The 24,246-nt window shown below is 42.1% G+C and overlaps 2 protein-coding genes across 2 annotated transcripts in view; both read left to right on the top strand.

The window, feature by feature from the left end:
- LOC308364918 (histone H1-like) overlaps positions 1-24,246 on the top strand; it is a gene marked incomplete at its 5' end in the record, with an annotated part of 439,427 nt that overhangs the window by 139,687 nt on the left and 275,494 nt on the right. The window lies entirely within an intron of this gene.
- LOC308362431 (tetraspanin-1-like) overlaps positions 2,656-24,246 on the top strand; it is a gene marked incomplete at both ends in the record, with an annotated part of 31,711 nt that continues 10,120 nt past the window's right edge. Inside the window, 8 exons of the mRNA XM_080835055.1 lie at positions 2,656-2,720; positions 3,406-3,484; positions 5,063-5,149; positions 7,664-7,873; positions 8,200-8,274; positions 16,483-16,590; positions 18,538-18,666; positions 20,509-20,601. Coding sequence (XP_080691181.1) covers positions 2,656-2,720; positions 3,406-3,484; positions 5,063-5,149; positions 7,664-7,873; positions 8,200-8,274; positions 16,483-16,590; positions 18,538-18,666; positions 20,509-20,601 — 846 coding nt within the window. The remainder of the gene's footprint in view (positions 2,721-3,405; positions 3,485-5,062; positions 5,150-7,663; positions 7,874-8,199; positions 8,275-16,482; positions 16,591-18,537; positions 18,667-20,508; positions 20,602-24,246) is intronic.

The raw sequence follows: 24,246 nt of genomic DNA, 5'->3' as shown, positions 1-24,246 counted from the left end.
CACAGATATCAAACGTAATTCGTGGATAATAAAGTTATCTGTACACATGCATGGAGTCAGGCTAGTCCTAGCAAGCTACCATATAACCCAATGAAGTGGTGGCATACGCGCTAACTGTAACCTAAAACTACCGTTTGAAAGCTTCAGTTAAGACCTACAATACTATGCATCGTTCGTGTCGTTCATTTCAGATCAAACCGAGTCATTATAAACATATAAAAAGTTGTGTACAGTGGGGAAAATAAGTATTTGAACCCCTTGCGATTTCACAAGTTTGGCCACTTGCAAAGAAATGTGTGATCTATAATTGTAATGGTAGGTGTAATGTTTATTAACAGTGAGAAACAGAATATCAACAAAACAATCTAGAAAAATGCTTTTTATAACATTTATGACTTTATTTGCATTTGATGCAAAAAATAAGTATTTGAACCCCCAAAACTGACTGACAAACATGACTTAGTATTGGTGGAATAACCCTTATTGGCAAGCACAGACGTCAGACGTTTCTTGTAGTTGGTCACCAGGTTTAAAACATCTCAGGAGGGATTTTGGTCCACTCCTCTTTCCAGATCCTCTCCAAATCTTTAAGGTTGTGTTTTCAATGGGAGGGAATGAGGGAATGAGGTTCAAGCCCAATATTCCACATTACATGGCCCCATCCATAGTCCCCTTGATGCGGTGGAGTCGTCCTGTACCCTTGGCAGAGAAACAGCCCCAAAGCATAATGTTTCCACCTCCATGGTTGATGGTGGGTATGATGCACTCTTGGGGTCCTATTCAGCATTCCCCCCCCTGTCAAACACGGCAAGTCGAGTTGATGCCAAAGAGCTTGATTTTGGTATCATCTGACCACATTCTGTCTCCCTATCCTCCCTAGAATCATTCAAGTGTGCAATGGTAAACTTCAGATGGCCCTGTACATGCGCTTCCTTGAACAGGGGGACCTTGCAAGTGCTGCAGTACTTAAAAAAATGACGGCGTGGTGTGTTGCCAATGATTTTCTTGTTGACTCTGGTCCCAGCTGCCTTGAGATCATTCACAAGCTCCCCCTGTGTAGTTCTGGGGTTATTCTGCACCTTTCGAATGATCACTGATTCCGCACGAGGGGATATCTTGCATGGAGCCCCAGACCTAGAGCGGGTGACAGTTGTTTGGTGTTGCTTCCATTTATGAATAATCGCACCAATAGTTATCTGCTTCTCACCAAGCTGCTTGCCGGTGGTTTTGTAGCCCATTCCAGCCTTGTGCAGGTCTACAATCTTATCTCTGACGTCCTTGGACAGCTCTTTGGTCTTGCCCATGGTGGTGAGGTTGAAGGTGTGAACTGAAGTATGATTCTTTGGACAGGTTTCTTTTATACAGGTCACCAGTTGAGATCAGGTATACCTTGTTAGACCTAATGAGGACTAATCTGTGTGCTTTTGGGCACATAACTGGCCATTGGGAGCCAGAATTCTTGCTGTTTGCTTGGGGGTTCAAATACTTATTTTTTGCATCAAATGCAAATAAAGTCATAAATCTTATAAAGTGCAGTTTTCTGGATTTTTTTGTTGATATTCTGTTTCTCACTGTTAACATACACCTACCATTAAAATTCTAGATCACACATTTCTTTGCAAGTGGCCAAACTTGCAAAGTCGGCAGGGGTTCAAATACTTATTTTCCCCACTGTATATAGCTTTATTCATGTAAAATATTCTTCGCTTCAAGCAGCCATTTTTTTTTTAAATTCCCGAGCTGGGTTCGCTGTGTGCTCTGGGATAGCCCTTGGAGGAGCAAGTGAGCTCAACGATAATCTCAAAAACAAGGGCCATACACCCCTCAACCTTACCCCTTAATCTTGATCAAATTGGGTATTGAGACACCACTAGCTCTCACATGAACGCGCAACTTCGAGGGTAAGGGGTAAGGGGAAGTATTGAGATTGGGCCTTTGTCTTATCTTATCTAAAGCCACTATGTTAAGGTTAAACTAACGTCTTTACTTCCTGGTGCTTCACTTTAGTGTGACAAAATGATGTGTGTGAGAGAGAGAGAGAGAGAGCCTTCGACACTGGCACTACAGGAATGGATCACGTGGAATATATGATGAAGATGATGATGATGATGATGAATCACAAGACACCTGATCCAACAGATAAACAGACGTTCTCGCTTTTTCTCACAGCTTACACACAAGCTGACTGTTTCCATTTCCAGCCAATCACACAAGTGAGATGATTACATCCAGCCAATCACACAAGTGAGATGATTACATCCAACCAATCATATGAGTTAGATGATTATATCCCTAAACTGTAAAACACCAGTGTCTACTATTAGACTTGGCTACACAAGAAAAAGCTGCCAACAAAATGTGTTATTATTATATCACAAAATGTGATATTATTAGGTGTTCAAAATATCTTTACTAGCTGACCCATCATAACATTTTAAAGTTTAGTTAATGGTACATTAAATTTGTACCAATTTAGTTGTGCATCAGTATTTGTATGTTTGTGTAAGGTGTGTGTCTGTATTTGTATGTTTGTGTTAGTTGTGTGTCAGTATTTGTGTGCTTGTGTTAGTTGTGTGTCATTATTTGTGAGTTCATGTCAGCTGTGTGTCAGTTTCATGTGCTGGTAATGTAAAACTGGTCTTTGACCCTTAGGTAATGGAAGCTCTGGAGTTGTCCCGCCTTCCTGCTATCATGGCCTTGTGGTTCATAAAGGACCTGATGTACACATTTCGCAGACACTCCACACACACACACACAACTGGCCAGGCAACCACTGATATCTCCAAACCCCTCAATCGTCAACTATTATCAACTCATCGTTTCAACAGGTAAAGTCGATGTTTCATTTTCCCTATTTCATTATTTTGAATACAATAATTAATCAATTACAATAATTAAGGGTTATGACACTCTTGTGTGTAAGCATTTGATTTGACACACTTAAACATTGTTCTAAAAATGGCGGCAGTGGTGTTAGTGTCCTTTGGAGCAGTGCATTTGACCTCCTAGTTTGTGTGTGTGAGTGCTTGTGTGTTTAACACATTTATTTAGTTTGGTCAAACAGAAAATGAATTGTTTGTCTCTTCCACACACATTTGATATATTGCTCTACTCCTGTAAATAGTTCAGCAGCTCTGGTTCAAAGGAACAAGTTTGAACTTCCTTCTCCAGTTTGAAATCTCTCACGTTTCCACAGAATTAACAAATGTTGGCTTACTGAATTTTGGAAAAAAGTTGCTTGAAAAGTAGTTTAAAATCCATGTAGGTCTCTTGTGCATAAGTTTGTATTGTATTATTATTGCTTGTTGTGTGTGTATGAAAACCCTACATTTAACACTTCATAGGCCCGTTATTGTTCAGATGTTACCTCTTGATGTCTAACGTGTGTCTTTGTCTCGTCTCCAGCTCGCACACCAAAGCATCCAAGATGTGTAACGATTCGGTGCTGGATGACATCATGTGCATCTGCAAAGTCTGCACCTGTGTAAGTGCTGCCCTTCTGCCCTTGTAACCCACACCACTCAGCCCCAGAGAAGAGAAATATGAATTGGTCTTTTGAGGTGGATCAAACGGAAAAAGTTCATAGTTTATTGAATATTTTGCAGTTACAGATAAAATATGTATTATACATGACCTACATTGCATGTTGAAGGGCATCATGTTATTTTATTTAGGAAAAAAAGTTTGGATATCTGTGTTGGGTCGGTTATTTCTCTGTTCAATGCTAGTTGAGAAAAGAAAGGAGAATACACTGTTAAGCATTGGCAGACAATCTTGGCAAATGTTTCTTTTCCCCATGCGTGTTGTACCCACATAATCAGCTGTACTGCTCATCTCACAAATGCAGGATCCTTACACAATATAAAATACAAAGCCAATTAGCATTGTAACATCAGAGAAATAATCAACCCAACATACATTTCCAAACTTTATTTATACACTTAGTGGTTTGTTTATTTAAATTCATTTTCAGTCAGAACTGTCCAGCCTGTAAATGGATGACAACCCAAGGAGGCTAATGCTACTCAGACAGACACCTGAGTTTTCCTGTCCATCTTTAGTTTTTAAGTCACTGTCTGGGGGGGGGGGTAAATATGGTCAACTTCACACTTTAGACCTTTACTACTTTATACTTAGCCTGGATACCAGCCCGAACTCCGCCCACAAACAAATTTGGACGGGAAGTTCGGTCTGGCTCTTCGACCGTTGGGGAGAAATTTTTCCTGTTCGAAAACAGTACAGCCAATCAAAGTGCCAGGGCGGGCTTTATACGATGATCGACAGATGATGAACAGTAATGTAATCAACCACGTCACCAAAGAGCGCTCAGTTCAAATTCGTGTTCAAAAAACATGGCTGCTGCTAGAGAGCTAATGTGTAGATTCTGCCATTGAGTCGGTTTTAGAAGACCTCAACAGCCCCTTAACTTTGAAAGAGGAACAAAGAAACACAATCAAGGCATTTTTAGATCGTAAAGATGTTTTTGCCGTCCTTCCTACGGGATCCGGTAAAAGTTTAATGTATCAGATGGTCATACTACGTTGCTCTGATTGCTTCTGGGTATCCAATTGAGCGAAGAGGCATTTTCTTTCCTTGTTCGTTGAAACACGGCCCATATTCACAGGCCAATGGAGCAGACTCAGACTCATATCCTGACTAGAATTATGAGTATAACATCATCAGGCTACTTTATACTATGAAGTGAAGAGTAAGAAGTAAACAAAGAGCCAGGACCCTGTGATGATTGACAGGTCTGTTTGTGGAGCATGGTCAGTTCAGCAGCTCTGGTTGAACTTCCTTGTCCAGTTTGAAATCTCTCCCGTTTCCCCAGAGATAACAAATGCGGGCTTATTGAACATTTGAAAAGTTACTTGAAGAGAAGTTTAAAAACCATGTAGGTATCTTGTGCATAAGTGTGTATTGTATTATCATTGCTTGTTGTGTAGAGCTGGACCTGTGTGTGTGTGTGTGCATGAAAACCCTACATTTAACACTTCATAGGCCCGTTATTGTTCAGATGTTACCTCTTGATGTCTAACGTGTGTCTTTGTCTCGTCTCCAGCTCATCAACGCAAGCAAGAGTTGTAGCAAGGATCTGGGCAGTGATGTACTGAAGTACATATTTTATGTACTCAATACCACCATATTTGTAAGTACTGCCCTACTGCCCCAGTAACCCAGGCCACTCAGCCTCAGAGAAGAGAAGTACCCCTGTGACAATAAAAAAGGTTTTAGTGTTCGAGCGCAGCACTTTTGCTACGTTTACACCTGACGTCCACAGTTTCCGGTCTTAGCATGGACGTGGTCTTAGCGTGGACGTGGTCTTATACTCTTAGCATGGACGTGGTCTTAGACTCTTAGCATGGACGTGGTCTTAGACTCTTAGCATGGACGTGGTCTTAGACTCTTAGCATGGACGTGGTCTTAGACTCTTAGCATGGACGTGGTCTTAGACTCTTAGCGTGGATGTAGCCTAAAAAACTTTCTTTCATACAACGCTTTGAAGAATTTATGCAACACTAAAGTAATATTTTACTCCCTCCAATTATGTATTTATATAAAAATGTAACCCTGTTAGATTTCAAGCCAATCACTAACGCTGGAGTCCCATGCTTACATGTTGTCATACATGTGCTTTCATTGTGTGTTCTCTTTTAAGGCGTATGTAGACTAAACCTTGTTGCCTATGGCAACTGAGAGGGGTTCAAAGATCACTAGTTCAAAAACAGAGAGGGAAAAATTCTGGGTACTCCTGTTATGATTTTACATGCACGTGAAAAAACAAATCTAATTCTGGGTACTCTGAGGAAACCTGTTCTGATTTTACATGCACGTGCACATGTGGTGGTTTCCAATCTACTCACACCAGGAAGAGACCCAGCGGTCCTGCTCTGGCACTTCACTGGGATCCACGAGTCTCCAGCACACAGGACAGGACAGAGACGGGAACTTCATCAGTGAAATAGAAGTTTAAAGCTGCCATCAGGGGTGTGGCCGTGTGGGTTACGGTGGTCTCGGGCTCCCTGCTGGGCTTCAACAACCCTCAGTCGGGATCAAGGACTGCACTGATTAGAGTAGGAGAAGATAGGCCAGGGTTTTCAGAGCAGGGGGTTAAAGGTCAGGGTTAAAGGTCACGGCCAGGGTCTATGCTGAACAGTGTTGGGAGTAACTTAGTAACGCGTTACTGTAATTCCACTACTTTTAGGGGTAACGAGCATGTAACTAAGTATTTGTTGAAATCGAATAACGCAGTTACAGTTACTGAAATCTAAATGAGTTCGTTACGCGTTACTATCTTTTGTGGAAAATGAACACTTGCAGACAAGAAGACAAGATAGACCTACTTTAGCTTCTTCTGATCTTACGTCGCAGGACCAATGCGACCGAACATGAAAGACACTCTGCTACCCAGATCCACGACCGCTTACACACACAAACACACACACATTGCACCTGCATACAATCACGCACGCATGCACACACACACAAAGACACGCACAAGGCTGTACATACGCAACTGTTTCTCCCATTTTCCAGGACTGCTAACACACACACACACCCATTGCACTTGCATACAATCACGCACGCACTCACACATGGATATACAACCGCAATTATTTCTCCCATTCTCCACGGCCGCTAACACACATTCATTGCACTTGTATACAATCGCGCATTTGGAAAGAAGGCTAGGACACCGATCGTGGTTTCCAACATTTATTGTTTAACCAGAAAACGCGTGGAATCTATTATCAACTGTATAAGGTGTTCGTGTCCTCAGTCATCTTGGCTGTCGGGGCAACGGCGAAAGACACGCCACCGGGACCAGTGGGAACTTATAAACAGTTCCTACCTTGATCAGGGTGGGGATTGCCAGCGATTAGGATTTATTAGAAAGATATTATTCTAATTATATATTTAGCATATTGTGAATACTGTGTGGGTGTTTCAGGGTATTTTGTGAACTGAACCACTAATTGATTATTTTGTATCCCCCTACTTTTTATATGGTGTTAATACTGTAAGCCAATCACTTTAACTACATTGGGCCTAATGTAGTAAAAAAAAAAAACACTGTTAAATGACTGAGACAGTTATTTTGTGTTAAGTTAAGTGTTAAAAGGGACTTTTGTACTACTGCTTGATTTGAAGGCATGTTGCCCTATTGTTTAAAATAATTAGGTAAAAAATATATATGTTTATTGGGTTTATTATATTAAACGCAGATATAAAAGTTACTTAAAAGTTACTTTCCCTAGTAACTAATTACTTTTGATATACAGTAACTGGGAAGTAATTCAATTACCTTTAAAAGAAGTAACTAGTAACTAAGTACTAATTTTCAGTAACTTGCCCAACACTGATGCTGAACCTGTAATTCCTTCCCCCACCCTCTTCCCATCCCAGCAGGAGGGCGCTGCCATCCTGGGTGTGGGTGACGGTTGTCAATGCTGACCCTCTGTTTTCTGGCCTCAGTTGGTGGGTGCTGCCCTGTGGGGCGCGGGCATATTGTTGATGGGCATCCTGGGCTACGTGCTCATCGGGCTGGGCGCCATGCTCACACACATTGGCCTCCAGGGCTATTGTAGTGCCGCAAAGTGTTAAAGGTCGGGGGGGGGGGGGGGTTAAAGGTCAATGCTGACCCTCTGCTTTCTGTCCTCAGCTGGTGGGCGCTGCCACCCTTGGCGTGTGCATATGGGTGGCGTTGGACTCGAGCTCCCTGCTGAGCTTCCCTATCAAGGACGCTCCGGAGGAGCTGGCCCAGCTGGCCAATGTGGTCATACTGTTAGTTTCTGTGGGCCTCATACTCCCAGTAATTTGCTTCCAGGGCTGCTATGGAGCCGTCATGGAGAGCCGCTGTATGCTGCTCATAGTAAGTGACCTATGACCTTCAACCTCTGACCTCTCTGTTTGGGCACATGGTGTTAAGGTGGCGGAGGACAGGGCCTGTGACAGCGGGGTCACAGCCCTGGGGTCACGAGAATCATAGCCATGGAGATATCCTTTACCAATCCCACTCTCACTCATGTAATTTTACGTAATTACATTTATTATTTTGACAGATACTTGTTCTCCGTAAATTATTACAATTTCATTTTAATTCTTATTCTTTTAAAATGATATTCTTCTTCTTTGATTAAGGATACAAGTCATCTCAGTTAACTAAACTCAACCCCCTGCGTTTCTCCCATTCTGTAGTTCATCACCTTTATCCTCATCATCTTGATCGCTGAGCTGGCTGGAGCCATAGTGCTTCTTGTGTTCCAGCCCTTGGTAAGATCACACCTAGTTCTTTAAGGGCGTATTCAGACCAGGAAAGTCCGATAGTTCACTTGCTTTGGTCCGAACCTTTTTTTTTTTTTTTGGTGCGGTTCGCTTTCAGACTGTACGTTTCAGTAAACAGACCAAATTCTGTCAACAAAGCCACGCTCCCCGAGGTCGTTCAGCTATTGGTCAGAACCGACACGCGCAACACAAAGTGCTAAGACAGTTCATGGACGCTTTCCGTGCCGTATGCCAATATTATCAAATCTATATGCATTTTCAATGTTTTGCTATTTTCACAACTGTGTAACAATGTTACTTCTGCTGTAGAGAGCTGAGCAGAGCTGAACCCATATACCCTCTCTTAATCACTCCATCATCTCTCTCTCTCTCTCCCTCTCATATATTGTTTATATGCACCCGCGATATACATTTAATGCTCTTGTTTCTCTCAAGTAAGTTCAAATTTCTTAAATCTGGGCTCTTTTTAAAGGTAATTCGATGGTGCATGGAGCCAGCTAGGTGTCAGTTTTGAATTTTACCCTGGAAACCGGCCAAAACGCTATAGTTTACATATGCACGGCGAATTTTAAATAAAGACGGCCGCCGCCAGTAGCTATTTGAACTTCAGCTTGGCATCACTGGATGAACCACTTTTTGACAGGGTGTCCCGAATTTTTATATAGGCCTACGTCTGGCGTAGTTTTTTCAGTTTGAGCCTGCACTGATCAGGCGAACGATTGAAACCGGACTCTTTCATTTTCTCAGAAAATATGCCAAATACGTCTCGTTTTTATGTGTACGCTCCAACATATATGAAATGTGGGCATCTGTCCAAATGTCCACAAGCGCACGGGTCTCCTCCTCGGCCCAGGTTTGTCCCCTACTCATTGTATTAAGATTTTTCGTTTTTCCCAAAAGTTTGACAAATTAATACCGGTAACAGTAGCACTTTACACTCTGTTACCCAGCGACACCAGACCAACGACGGAAGCCCCCGAGGTACAAAATAGCAAAAAGTCTGGGATTAGGTCCAGTCTGCTTTCACACCTCCAAAAGGTCCGCACCAGGGTTGTTTGATCCGGACTGAGTCCGACCTTTCAGCTCGGTCTCGGTCCGCTTGTTTGGTCCGGACCAGAGTTCGGTGGTTTGTATTCAGACCATCCCAAAAGGTCCGAACCAACGAAAATCTGGTCCGTTTGGTCGTTTGGTCCGGACCAAACGGGGTAGGTGTGAATACGCCCTTAAGCTACACTTGGTGAGATCACAGCTAGTTCTTTAAAGCTACACTTGGTAGGATCAGAGCTAGTTCTTTTAAGCTACACTTGGTAGGATCATAGCTAGTTCTTTTAAGCTACACTTGGTAAGATCATAGCTAGTTCTTTTAAGCTACACTTGGTAGGATCATAGCTAGTTCTTTTAAGCTACACTTGGTAAGATCATAGCTAGTTCTTTTAAGCTACACTTGGTAGGATCATAGCTAGTTCTTTTAAGCTACACTTGGTAGGATCATAGCTAGTTCTTTTAAGCTACACTTGGTAAGATCATAGCTAGTTCTTTAAAGCTACACTTGGTAAGATCAAAACTAGTACTTTAACCCCTTGGTGCCGCCCGTGTTAATATTAATATGGAACGATGGCATTTTGGTGCCATGACAACGAAAAATAATATATATTTTTTTTACAAAAGCCTCAAGACCCATCCAATCAGATTGCATGCTTTTTAAATCCATTTTATTGATTGGCTAGTCCCACAGAGCTTGTCAAATCAAGCTACGCGAGTAACGTCCCTCACAGCAAAAGGACACCGCAGTGGATCCGCCGCGGAGGTGTCGCGGGTTCCGCAACGGACCCGCGAAACAGACCCGTATCGGGGTCCACTTGCACAGTCTAACAGATCCGGTACGGAGGCGGTAGTGGAGCCCGCATTGTAGAACGAAATGTTAGCTAAGGACAGTAGATAACTTCAGTCGTTCACCAAAAGTTTTACTTTTTGGACTAAACTTCAAAAGTACTCGTAGGCTTGTCAACTTTGCACGCGAGAATGTACGTTATGAGTTATCCGGTATGGCGTGACGTTACGAACGCAATGCAATGCATCAGCAAAGCACAGGCTACCATAGACTGGATAGGTGCAAGGCTACATTCTGTCAGCGTGAATCACCTTTATATTATTTTAGACATTTTTCTTATTTCAGACATTTTCAAGAGTAATCTGGAAATATGTTGAAATATCAAAGCAAATATTTTTATAATTTTTTTTAAATTCTTTTTTATTTTTTTAATCGTGGACCCCCTGCAATACCGCTGCGGACCACCAGGGGGCCACGGACCCCCGGTTGAAAACCCTTGGTTTATTGTATTAAACATACATTTCTTGTAGACTACGTTTCAACTTTTTAATACATTGACGTGGTTCACAATGACGTTATGCATCTGTCCTGATCTAGAACTATGTAGGCTAAACCAGAGACAGAAAGATTCTAGAAAGTGTTGTGGAAAATTCTAAGAGTTCTTAAGAAACTTCTCAAGGCAAATAGGCATTAATATACTGAACAGTTTATTTCAGAGGAGATAACTACTGCTGAGCTGTTCCATGGAGCATCTCAAAGACTCTAGTCATAACCTAAAGCGATCAAGTAGATAATCTAACCAACAAGTCACTGTGCCCAGTTTCATATTGATCAAAACACCCTTTGCTGTGGTTTCATTTGCGTCTTATTTGCGTCATTGGTCTCGACCGCACCGAGATGGAAAACAACAGGTACCTTATTTGCGTCATTGGACTTGACCACACCGAGATGGAGAACAATCTTATTTGCGTCATTGGACTCGACCACACCGAGATGGAGAGCAATGGGTCCAACTATCTTAACAATGTTGCATATTAAACAGCATATTAAACTGCTTTGTCTATGTCAACAGAATGAACCACCTCGAGATACATGGTGTACAGCTTCCTGTGATACCAGGTATCTCTGGGGCTTTCAGACATGGTTCTTAACATTGTCTGCCTTGTGGCTTTTTGCAGAGGCGTCTGTCACCTTGCCCTGACCCCCCTTTGTCCCTAACGCGTCTAGGTAGTCTTTGCAGAGGAGGCATGTTTGCCACGTGATTTATCATAAAAGGTGTCTTTGCACTTGGGGTTATAAGAACAGGCCTGTCTGCCTCATGATTTCTCGGAAATGCTATCTGCGCACTTGGGTTTATAAGAAAAGGCCTTTCTGCCATATATGATGTCTCTAAAAAATGGGCCTTTTCTGCCTCTAGCAGCCTCTTCATGAGTTATAAAGAGCTATCTCTATTTGCAGAGATGTCCATGTTCCAGTACCAGCCATACACAGTATTCAACAGTACAGTAATAAAGAAGATAAAAATACAACAAAAAATAGAAAGATTCAATGGCTCTGGGCTAAACTAGTTTGCAAACATTCCTTGTGCCAGCATTCTACAAACTGCATTCAACATTCTAAACAGTGTTTAATGAATTGTAGGTAAAGTGCACTTTTCCTACATGTACACTGTATGGTAAAAGAGCTAAGTTAGTAACGTTACCAAGTATTTTCAGCTAAAAAGCTAGCGGGTTATTCAGTGAAGAGGTTTGCTTTGATAAGAGTCTTAAGTCAAACGACACAGCCACAGTGGCTGTTGAAGTAACATCACATAGCCTAGCCTAGGAGGGAGAACCTTGGTGTGCTAAATTAGGCTAACGTTTATTCTCTGAACTTGTCTGATCGTGTTGATGGCCATATATTTAATCGTGTGTGATTCATTTTTTAAGCTATATTCTGAAAATGGAAAAGTACATTTTCCTTCATGTCTGTTAGAACCAGTGATTTTGTGGCTCCAAACCACATTTAATTTAATTGTGACCTGGCTTCAGAAGGAACGTTACCTTAGCCCAGTAACAGCTCACTCACATTGAGGCGTCAGGGTTAACGTATCCCCATTCACTTTGAATGGGGTGACGTCATCCTTTGCCGAACTGAATTGTGGCTCCGTTTGGTTCGCGTGCGTTGCGTTTCATGCTTTGCTTGCGGCAAGAGTTGAAGAATGTTGAACTTTTCGAGAGGCAATGCATGCGTCAGCCAATCATATTGCCTTTCATACATAACTGACAGGACAGGCGCTAGCCAATCATATCCCGTATATGCTCATGTCTACAGAGCGGCAAACTCAAGAAAAAAGATGGCTGCCAAACTCCGTAGATGGTCGTATTTGTACCTACAAGTTGGTTGTTTGACTTTTTTTTTGTTAGATTTTTTAAAAGTTACCAAGAAATAGACACTGTACAATGTAAAAAGAAAAACTTTATTGTAACTGAAAAATACGTATCATAGGATTTGCGAGGTGTCTGAGCAGCACCCTATCTAATGATAGCATGCTATTACTCACAGGGTAAAAGCTCGCTAGTGACGTGATTGGTTTGATGAACGTGTTTTTTTTTAGATTAACGTTTTTTTTTTGCCTCGCAAACTGTGTAGTAGGCTAACATTACGTTTGAGTGAATGGTGAGCGAAATGGTTGATAAAAAGCTTCTGAATACAAAGTTTACCTTTAAAAGTTGTGTTGTGCAAAAGAAGCGAGCTTCACTGTTGTCTGAAAATGTTAACAGGCAGCTGGCTGAAAGCACAGAAGATTGTAGGCTTACCTTTTATTGGTAACCTAACGGTTACGGTTCATTGTTTTTGAAATAAGAGGCCTGAACTCTATGTTCACAGCAAACTTGGACAAAAGAAAATATTAAGCCATGGTTTAACTGCACTATAGGCTGAGTCCTTGTTTGTCTGAAATGTGCACTTTATAATTTTATTTTGTACCGCCCTGTTTGGCAATGTTGTATTTCAATCAAATAAAACATTGCATAAAGCCAGCCAATCCATTTTCCATGTTGATAAGAGCATTAAAATACAATAAAAATGATGGAGAAAAAAAATTTAAGGGACATTTAGAATAGATAAAAATGTACGATTGTACAAGTTTTAGTTAACTATGACAAAAATGCGATTAATCGCAATTAAATATTTTAACTGTATATATTCAGTGGTGGCCAAAATTATTAGAACACTAGACATTTCTAAGATTTTTCTGTTGTTTTTGTTGAATTGGCCATTAAAATACCCTAAAAACTAATTCAATATCTACAAAGTCATCATTATGTTCTATAAACCATAGAATAGAGCCCTCATAATGAGATTTAGGTCATTTTCCGTACAATAACAAGCTAGGCCTATTTCACTGTCAATGACCCACAATCATGTTCCTGCACAGAAGAAGCCAAATTACTTGTGTAATCATTGTCAGGTGTTATTGTGGTTAAATTGATGGTGATGCAAGAGTCTTAGGACACAGCTTGGCGATTCTTTTGAATGTACAAGGCCTATCCTGCTCATTAAGTGATTGGTAACATCAGGGTTTTGTCACTGAGGCCACACCACCAAATAGTATAGATCCAAAGCCTCTAGAAGCAGTCTTGAAGCACATGTTGCTCTTTGAACATGGCTAAGGTGAAGAAGGAGATAACGAGTGAGCAACGGATTCGAATAAAGGCTTTTTTTTTATGCTGGCTGGAGTTACTGCCCCATAGCCAAGGACTTGAGATGCAGTCCAAGCACTGTAAAGTACACTTTAGACCACCATGGCACCAGAACCGAAAGGGGAGAGGTTTCAAAAAGAAACTCTCAGACACACAAGTGAAGCATCTCAAAATTCTCAGTCTTCAGGACCGAAGAAAGACTTACAAGAACTGTGTGAAGAGATCAACATCACAATGACTAATGTTGCAACAGTGTCTTCAAGAACTGTCCGCCAGAAACTGGGAGAAGAAGGACTTTTTGGCAGAATAGCAGCAAAGAAACATTACTGAAAGAGAACAATTGAGTGTAACGCCTGAAATTTGTAAAAGAGCACAAGAACTGGACAAAGAAAGTTTGGTTTAAGTGTTGTGTACTGATGAGTCCAGGTTTAAATAGTTTGGCAAGAAGCAAAGCGTGTATGTTCCACAAAGTGAGGGGGAGAGATATAAAAATTAGTGTCTCTTGCCAACAGTTAATCAAGGAGGGGGTAGTATTATAGTGTGGGGTGTAACTTAAGCCTCAGGAACAGGTGACTTTGGCTAAATTAATGGCATCATGGATACAAAAGTATACCACAACATTCTGGTGAGGCACGGAGTACCTTCTTGGAGACGTCGTATTGGGCCTGGATTTATTTTCCAAGAGGACAATGACCCTAAACATTATTTTAACTATTGCCGGATCTACCGGCGACAAGGAATCTGCTGGAACATTGAAAATTATGGACCGGCCCTCTCAAAGTCGGGACTTCAAACCCATCAAGCAAATTCGGGGCAAGTTGGAAAATAGACTTGACAGATCTATTGTAAATTCCAAGGAAAGCCTTTGGCTTGAGTTGCAGAAGGCATGGGATAACATTATTGTTGAAGTTCTCAAGAAATATATTGACTCTATGCCAGAGAGATGTGCTGCTGTAATTGATGCAAAAGGTTGACGTACCACATATTAAAGTTAAAAATGGATAAAAACAGTAGGACTCACTTCATCTGATATTTGTTGTGCTCAGAACATCCATCTGCATGTTTCATGAACATTATGAATTTAAATCATGTTTTGGAGGCAAAAAAAGGTAATTATTCTCAGATCTGTCAGGTGTTCTAATAATTTTGGCCACCACTGTATATATACACATACATATAAGAGTGTTAATGAAGAATAGAAAATAAACGGTTCCTTTTTCTGATTAATTTATTTTCATCTTTTCATCTTTAGCCACGAGGAGAGCAGCGATGAGGACCAAGAGGCCTACAAGCCAGCATAGTTAGACCATTTAATATATTGACAAATTCCAGATCTGGGCTTACTCTTCACCATTCGCTCATCAATTGATATTTTGAATGGGCTGATGCAGAGCTTTGCAGCGCTCCTTGAAATGGTCAAGGACATTTCTGACTCTTCTCAGCTTATCATTTCCATCCTTAGCACTGAGGTCCATTACATGTAACATGGCCATCAGGTCTTTGAGCCGCTCCGTGACATGGTAGACCTTGCCCAAAGCCCATGTTCCCCTCATACAGTTTTACGGGCAAGCCTCCGATGACCTCACGGCATGCCATCCCACCTCTAACACCATTTGTAGCTAACAGAGAGCATAGTCACCTCTCTCTCTCTCTCTCTCCTCTCTTTCTCTCTCTATTCTCTCTCTTCTCCTTCTCTCTCTCTCCTCTCTCTCTCCCCTCTCTCTTCATCTCTCCCGCCCGCCCTCCCTCCCTCCGGATCAACCCGGTTCTAGAGGATTCCAAACATGCACGCTGACTGCCATACCATGCTCTTTGGTATGGCAGTCAGGGTGAATGTTTGGCACCCTGTAGCCAGGCCTGGTGAGCTGACTATGCTCTCTGTTCACTACAAATTAATTTGTTGGTGGATGCGTGTGGAATGCCTATGTGCATGAAGCACAAGGGTGCACTTCCCGAAGTGGAGGGTATTGTGACGGTGTGCTGCACTACAGATGAGTATGTGCTCTGACTACCACACTATGGAGCCTGGCAGTAGGTATGGCAGTCAGAGTGCATGTTGGCACTCTGTACATAATGTCTGCGCATAATTAATACAAATTTGCATAAATCTATATTTTTTATAAAGAAAAATATTTGAAAAATCTGCGTGCTGAGCTGTACTGTATTAGCTTTAAAATGAGATATCACTCATTAATATATGTTACAAAGTGTTTTTACATCATTGCTTTAATTGATGGTACCCTAAATCAGTCATTTTAGGGGCTGGCAACAAAGGGTTAAAGCTACACTTGGTAAGATGACGCCGGTTCTTTAAAGCTACACTCAGCTTGCCACTTTGCCATTTTTTGTGGTATGTTTTCTATAGGCAACTTTGAAGAATGTTCTGTTTTATTTTTGGAAAATAAATCACTGGTGTGTTATACAAGTGTTATGCAAGTAACGTCCAGTAATATTATCATGATATTCCACGGCTGCCTGTCTCTTCCAACCAGTGTAAAAGAACCGAATGGCATCCATTTACTTCAAAACTTCACTTAACTTCACAGCTAAATATATAACCTTGTGTTTAGTTAAATTCAATACTGGGAAACCGCAGTAACTATAATTCCAAAGACTGTTTCACGCGAGTCTTACATGTGCTGTGCTTTTCACGCGAGTCTTACCTGTGCTTTTCTGCTGCAGGTGGGCGAAATCCTCGCTCAGGTTGGAGATAAGGTAGTTCAGAGCATCGAGAAAGACTACGGGAACAGCAGCGGCATTACAACCTTGTGGAACACAACCATGGAAGAGGTGGGCCCACTCACTTGTCTCTCAGTGTTCACGGCTGTGTTGATGTCCTTGTATGGAAGAGGTGGGTCCACTCACTTGTCTCTCAGTGTTCACGGCTGTGTTGATGTCCTTGTATGGAAGAGGTGGGTCCACTCACTTGTCTCTCAGTGTTCACGGCTGTGTTGATGTCCTTGTATGGAAGAGGTGGGTCCACTCACTTGTCTCTCAGTGTTCACGGCTGTGTTGATGTCCTTGTATGGAAGAGGTGGGTCCACTCACTTGTCTCTCAGTGTTCACGGCTGTGTTGATGTCCTTGTATGAAAGAGGTGGGCCCACTCACTTGTCTCTCAGTGTTCACGGCTGTGTTCATGTCCTTGTATGAAAGAGGTGGGCCCACTCACTTGTCTCTCAGTGTTCACGGCTGTGTTCATGTCCTTGTATGGAAGAGGTGGGTCTACTCACTTGTCTCTCAGTGTTCACGGCTGTGTTGATGTCCTTGTATGGAAGAGGTGGGCACACTCACTTGTCTCTCAGTGTTCACGGCTGTGTTCATGTCCTTGTATGGAAGAGGTGGGTCTACTTACTTGTCTCTCAGTGTTCAGGGCTGTGTTAACGTCCTTGTATGGAAGAGGTGGGCCCACTCACTTGTCTCTCAGTGTTCACGGCTGTGTTGATGTCCTTGTATGAAAGAGGTGGGTCCACTCACTTGTCTCTCAGTGTTCACGGCTGTGTTGATGTCCTTGTATGAAAGAGGTGGGTCCACTCACTTGTCTCTCAGTGTTCACGGCTGTGTTGATGTCCTTGTATGGGATCGTTTGAATACCTCTCAAGAACTCAAGATCAGTTACTGCTTATATCGCCTAACTTGACCAACAACCCACTTCAAGCCAGGAATCCCAGGACACACCTCAACAGAGATGGTAGATTTTGTTTTTAGAAAAATAAATCACAATTTTATTAGATTTCATAAAAAGTCCCCTGGAGTACCAATCAGGTTTAGCAGAGGGCCACAGGCCAATAGTGATCACTGAGTAAGGCTGGGGTCTTTATAAATAAGGTGAAGGGGCAAACAGCAAAAAGGGCACAGCCAAAGGCACACTGGGCATCAAAGTCTACCCCACACACTTGTTCAGGAAAAGTATAGGCACTCAATAACACTAATAGGCTACACCCTAATAGCACACAGCACTTCAGTCTTCCCCCGTGCACATAAGGACCACCAAGCCTATACCATTAACTTCTAGTCAAGTCAAGTCTTTTATTGTCAGATACGCAGAACAACAGAGTTGGACTGGGCACTGAAATTATTATGACAGGATACCATACCACACTACCATAACATAGCAAGACATAACATAACATATAAACATATACTTGTCACTACTTGTCACTTGGGCTTTGGCCGTATACTAGGCAACTTTGAGTGATAGTTGTAATAATCTGGCATAATCTGAGCAGCAATTATAGGAAATGTTTGTTTTTGCAATTTTAGAGAAGAAAGGTAATTTACTCAGGGTTTGTACTTTTTCCATAGGCCTATTTGTTTAATATAAGCTTAAAGCATCTGCTAAGACAGACACATAGCCTAAACATAAAAATATATTTCTGTTTAACACTAAATTTAGTCAAAGTCAGTCCACCCCTAAGTGATCAATGAACATTGACCAACAGTCTGAAACATCCATTAACATCCACATTTGCCACAAACAATGTTAGGCTAACAGCCCATGTTAATAGTTCTGAAATAATGTTCTCTTGCTTGTTGCCTTTGTTACTTGTTGTTTAATATTGTGGAAAGGATGTTAGTGAATGATTCAGAGCATGACGCATTTTAAATGGCATCACTTTTGGTCCTGGTCTTAAAACAATTGACCTATCGCTAAGCCCCGCCCCCCATTGTGACAGCTGCTAAATCGGACACTTTATCTCTCTCGTTCTCCCTCCCTCCCTCTCGCTCTCTCATTATAGTTGAAGTGCTGCGGGTACTACAACTACACAGACTTTGAGAATTCCCCGTTTGTCACCGAGAAGAGCCAATACCCGATTGAGTGCTGTAAGGATGACGTGGGCTGTACTGCTGCTGCTGCTGCCACAGCCGTAAGTGTTCTCCAGGCATCCCCACCCGTCTTCCTGTGAACCGGCATCTCCCTCACACTTTTCTATTTAAAGGGCCAATATGTATCTCTCGCTGGTGAGAGGTGACCAATGGTAGTGATCTGCTGTGGTTATGATCATTAATACATGGGTCTGTGCAAGCATGTGTGTAAGCAACTGTGGCGGTTCTATATGAACCCCATCCGAGCTTCCCCCACCCCCACCCCCTCGGAATTTTTTTTGATATATCACAATATAAGTAAAAGACAAACTTACATTTCTCAATCGACCTATTGCTTAGCCCCGCCTCCCTTAGTTACTTTTGCTTACTCTGAGATTTAAGATAATAGGAGCTGACTAGGGTTGACAATGGCAGCTATCAGTGTCAAAATTATATCCCAAGAGGCTCTAGGCAACTTTTGGAGACAGAAGGACCTGATTTCGCCTAAAAGCCTTCAAACGGGACTTCATAATGCAATCGAGGGAGATGTACAAAACGTAAAACTAGATATGATTGATGACAAGCTTAAATTGGTTGGAATTTACAGATCACAAAGCAAGAGGGAGAAGCCTCATCTCACGGTCATCACGATTGCAGATAACAACATCCCATACCAGCATTGTTCATGCACCGCAGGGAAAGATTCCATTAATGTACCTTCAGTTAATTTCAACCTAACAAGTTCCATTTGGGAGACGCAGAGGTGAACTGTCCCCTGAACCCCCACCCATTCTCACACAGGATCTGCGCACCTTCTGAGCGAGCAGGGGCGCTTGCAGATGCAATTTTACAATTCCCCACGCAGTGATATGATAGATAATAGAAAACCGCTTCGCGGCCCAGATGATGATTATTATTATTGTTTTAAGTGCTCGTGCCGCCCCCCACGTGTCATTAAAAAGTGCCGCCCTAGACAACTGCCCGGGTCCCCCGTGCCTAAAACCACCACTGAGTGTACAAATGTGTGTGTGTGAGTGCTCGCGTCTATTTGTTTGTCTGTGTGCGTGTGTGTATCTGTGTGTGTGTGTGTGTGTGTGTGTGTGTGTGTGTGTGTGTGTGTGTGTGTGTGTGTGTGTGTGGCTAGTCTCTAAACCAGTGGTCCCCAAACTTTTTAGACCCAAGATCACCGACCTTTGCCTTGGTGAAGGCAAGATCTACCCATTGAGGCGTTGAGAGGAAAAGACTGTCCAGACTCCAAAATGCACTTAAAGCTTGTCTTTGTATTGGGCCTAGTTGTAATTGAATTAAATCAAACACTTTTGGTCCAGCTTTCAAATTGATGTGACCAAGAACACATTTAACCAGGGGTTCTCAATTATATCAATTATCAATCCATCTCAAACTATAGCTTTTCTAAATTATTTTCACAGCCCATATTGAACCACAGACAGTAATTATTTTATTAGTTTAACGCTGAAACTATGTGTCAAGATTTCATCTTCATATCCAATTTGAAATCTCTATCTGTCTGCAATACCGCTCGCGGCCACTACGCAACTTCGGCGCTCTCACACTTGCCATGCCTAGACAGTAATAGAAAGCACATGCAGCATCTACTGTTTGGGCAAAACTGGATACAGGGCTGTTAACGTGGTGTTTTTCGCCTGTAACTCTCTAGAAATCTGGCACCTTATTTAATTTCAAGTTCAATTTGAGAATCCTCCTGATAACACTTCAGCTATATTATAGATATTTTCTGACAATTATACTTCAGGATTAGGGTTAGGATAAGCAGTTTAACCTTAAAATAACAGCTTAAAAAAAATTGGGCTGCTACAATGACTTACTAAGCCACATCCATAGACCTGCCTGCGCTCATGACTGTCTTCTTGTCTTCCCGTCAGGGCATCGATGGCTGCTTCCCAAAGCTGGTGGGCCTGAACGAGGATATGGTTGCCATTATGGGAGCCGTGGCTCTGGGCGGCTGTGCAGTGAAGGTAGGGCCTCAGCACTGACACAGACACGTCTGTGCTATTTCTTCTTAGTAGGAGTAGCAGCAGTAGCAGTAGTAGTATCAATAGTAGTTGCATTAGTAGCAGCACTAGTAGTAATAATAGTAGCAGCAGTAATAGCAGCACTAGTTATATGATGAAGTGTTGGTTTTAGTATGGCCTTAGCCATGGGTGCACTGGCCGATCCAATTGACAGATGGGGGGGGGGGGGGGGCTGCTACAGTAGCAGCAGTAGTAGTAGCAGCAGTAGTAGTAGTACTAGCAGTATTACTAGCAGTGGCAGTAGTACTAGTAGTAGTATTAATATTGGTGGTAGTAGTGGAGGTTTTGGTGTTGGTTGTGTTGTTATTCTCATGCAATGTTTTATCACACAGGTTGTTGCCATAACATTCACCATGGCTCTTTACAAGGATATAGAAGACTAGCATCGCCAGCCAGGTCAAACCCACCTGCATCAGCCAATCAGAATCGCCCGGGTTTGGCCTGACAGCAAATTGTTCAACCAACCCTGGTCACACATCACACGTACACATACTCAAGCTTCGGTCCCCCAGAATTGTGATAACTTAGTTCTCATTCAGAGAGGATTCACTCAAGATGATCATGTTCAGTATTTAATATAAGAATGTGTAGGATAAAATGTGTTTCTCATTTAATTCATTAGGTTAGTATAGTATTCCATAGTATAACTTGAATTGAATTGGTAACTGAGTTGGCCAGGTGTTCTGTCTGCCCTGTTGTGAAATGTTTTTATGAGCTAAGAGATGTGTGATGTGTGAGCTTGTTGTTGAACATTTCACGAACATGTAATGCTGCAGTTCCACTCCAGTTGTCTGTAAGTAATTTTGACCACAAATGCACACATCACTCAAGTTATCTCTACTTGATCTGCTGTACAATGTCCTGACCTCAAGGGTTAACTGTACCTCTTTATGGAGTGGGGTGGTATTGCAATAGTATATATATAAACTAGATAGCCAGGATACCACACTAATAAACATCTGGAATCTCACAGTATCTGGCCCAATGCCTGAAGCTCTCATGATTGTCAGATCTGAAGTGCGTTCAATTTCGGCAAACAGGGTTACATTCAAGGTTAATGCGTTTCCTTCTACTTTGTGAAAACATTCAAAATTGCTCAATTTAATAATCGAAATAGAATATAAATAGAAACGAATAGAATCCAGAAACCATGCAGGTTCACCGAGAACTTCCTCGTCCGGTGTCTTCGCAAACGTTTGCAGTGAACTCACATGCAAATGGAAAAATGTTTAAATACATTCGCAAACGTTTGCCTTTATTTAGTATTTTGAATGCACCTCAGATTCACGATGATTCAGATGAATTATTCTGTCTACCCAAGTGCCAAGGCACACATCACATCCTCATTTAATCACGAGGTGTCTGAGTTCATAACTTTGTTTGTTGAATGATGTTTGGACCGATATTAGGGAGCGCAGTGGCGGCTCCTGAAAAAATTCTCAGGTTTTTGATAATGATTGAGGCGAACCATTCAGTAGGTACATTAAAGGGGCCATATTATGAAAATTCCACCTTTATAGTGCTTCTCCACGTTAATTTGGGTAACTGGCATGTCTACTGACACTGCACGAAAAGCAAGATTATCGGGCCCGTAAACGCTGTGATACTGCCGCGAATGATATGCATTCCTGGTTGATATCGGACATTCCCCCGAAATTTCCGTCTGCCGCAAATTCACGGAATTTCCCGAATACAGACCAAGAGGGGAGAGGGGGGCGATGTGTTAATTCTCACCTCCCGCTGACAGAGGTGTGAAAGGCTCTTATTAGCATATTGACTGTCAGCAGTCTAGCCACACACACCCTGCTGCAGCCATTGGTTGAAAACGACAAGGAATTGAATTAAAACGTCTTGTGATGAGACGGAATGAGATTCTGTCTAGGTCAGCTTTCAACTGACAAAACGTATCCCCTCCCATTTACAGCTATTGCCCCATAAAAACGAAATTAAAATGTACATGATAATAATTTAATTAATATTCTGTCTTTAGGGTTTTGCTCCGGGGTTATCACATTTCTTGATTTGCCTTGCGTTTTCAGAGTTCTGTCTTTAGAGTTTTGATTTCGGGGATATCACGATTTTTGCTTTGCCTTTCATTTTCAGAGTTCGAGGGCTGCAATGTATAGACTGTTCCACTCATATTCTGGAGCTTCCTCTCTGTAATGTTCTTGAGATTCACGTTTGGCATGTAATCATACAGAGTCGGGCTTACTCTGGTATTGAGATAGTCATTTCGCAACTTGGGACATGTTTGCCACTCATTAATATCTAACCTGTGACTTTTCAGGTAGATTTTGCGTGAGCTTCGCGAGATTTGAACCTGTGCTCTTCAGGTCAGTGGTACTGCGTACCTAATGGTGCTGTTTCTAACCGCTTAGCCACCTTTGCTGGTGAGGATCTGGTTCGTCTGTGCGACAAAGTACCTGGTTTATCATTCCTCCCTCCTCTGGGGTATTTATCTTCTGTTACTGGAGCGTGCGAATTGGGAATTGTTTAGTGGACTTATGTGACGTTTTAATTATGTTCACCGTAAAGGCGCCTGAGGCAATATTAGAAACTTTAGACTCGAATAATAAACGTTCAATTTCTAGTCTTTTTTTACACGTAGTAAGTTTCAATAACACCATACCATTACATTTCGACATTCATAGTGGTGTAGTGTTCCCTGGAGAAGTGGGTATACTCTTTATTTATTCATACAGCACAGGATAAACACCCTGTTTTGAGAAGTGGGTATACCCAATGCTGACTGAAAAATAAGTGGGTAGCCTATACTCCGTGTACCTGCGTATACACTGGACTACACCACTGGACATTCAAGGAGCAAAGATGCGACGTCGTTGTGTGGTGAGAACTGATAAAAAAATCGCCTGCCTTCTGTTTTCCAGGGTAGATCGCATGTTATGCTAGAAATGGCTTAGCATGGGTGGGATGGGGAAAGATAACACCTTTCCATCCAGACGCAAATTTAGCTAATCGGAATCTGTAAGTGGTTTCCAGATATGTAGGCTATAGTTGACATCTCTTATTTGACGAAGCAGTGAGTAAGCTGTCTTGCAATGTCTCTTGTCGAATTATCTCACATGTTTATGGTGGTATGTGTTGAAACGTTTTAACTTAGGCTATGTGTAATGTTCCTAACTTATATTTTATTATTTCACCTAAATGTTCTTGAGATTCGTTTCTGGCATGTAATTATACAGAGTCAGGCTTACTCTGATAACAGTCATTAAGAGTCGTTAACAGTCGTTAAGCAACTTGGGCCATGGTTGCCACTAGTGGGGATCGAACCTGTGACTTTCAGGTTTTTTAAATCAGTGAAGCAGTGACGGGGTGCCTACCCTGTCAGGGGGGGGGGGGGAGTTGTTTTCAATCCAGGTCAATTCAATTAACATAACAAAAGCTAGGCCTGGCCAAGGGGAAGGGGGGGGGGGGGGGGGTTCACACCAATGTGGGCTTCTACGGCAATACACAGGGTCGAAGATTGTCGTAAATCCCACATTTCATACAGTGTGACCCAAAAACTCTGGAAAAAAAAAAACAAATCCCGCGATCTGTTATTGTTCTCGTAGGTCAGAAACGTCATGC

The sequence above is a fragment of the Sprattus sprattus genome, assembly GCF_963457725.1.
Source record: "Sprattus sprattus genome assembly, chromosome: 1".
In the NCBI taxonomy this organism is placed as follows: domain Eukaryota; kingdom Metazoa; phylum Chordata; class Actinopteri; order Clupeiformes; family Clupeidae; genus Sprattus; species Sprattus sprattus.
This window is presented reverse-complemented; position numbering and strand designations above follow the sequence as displayed.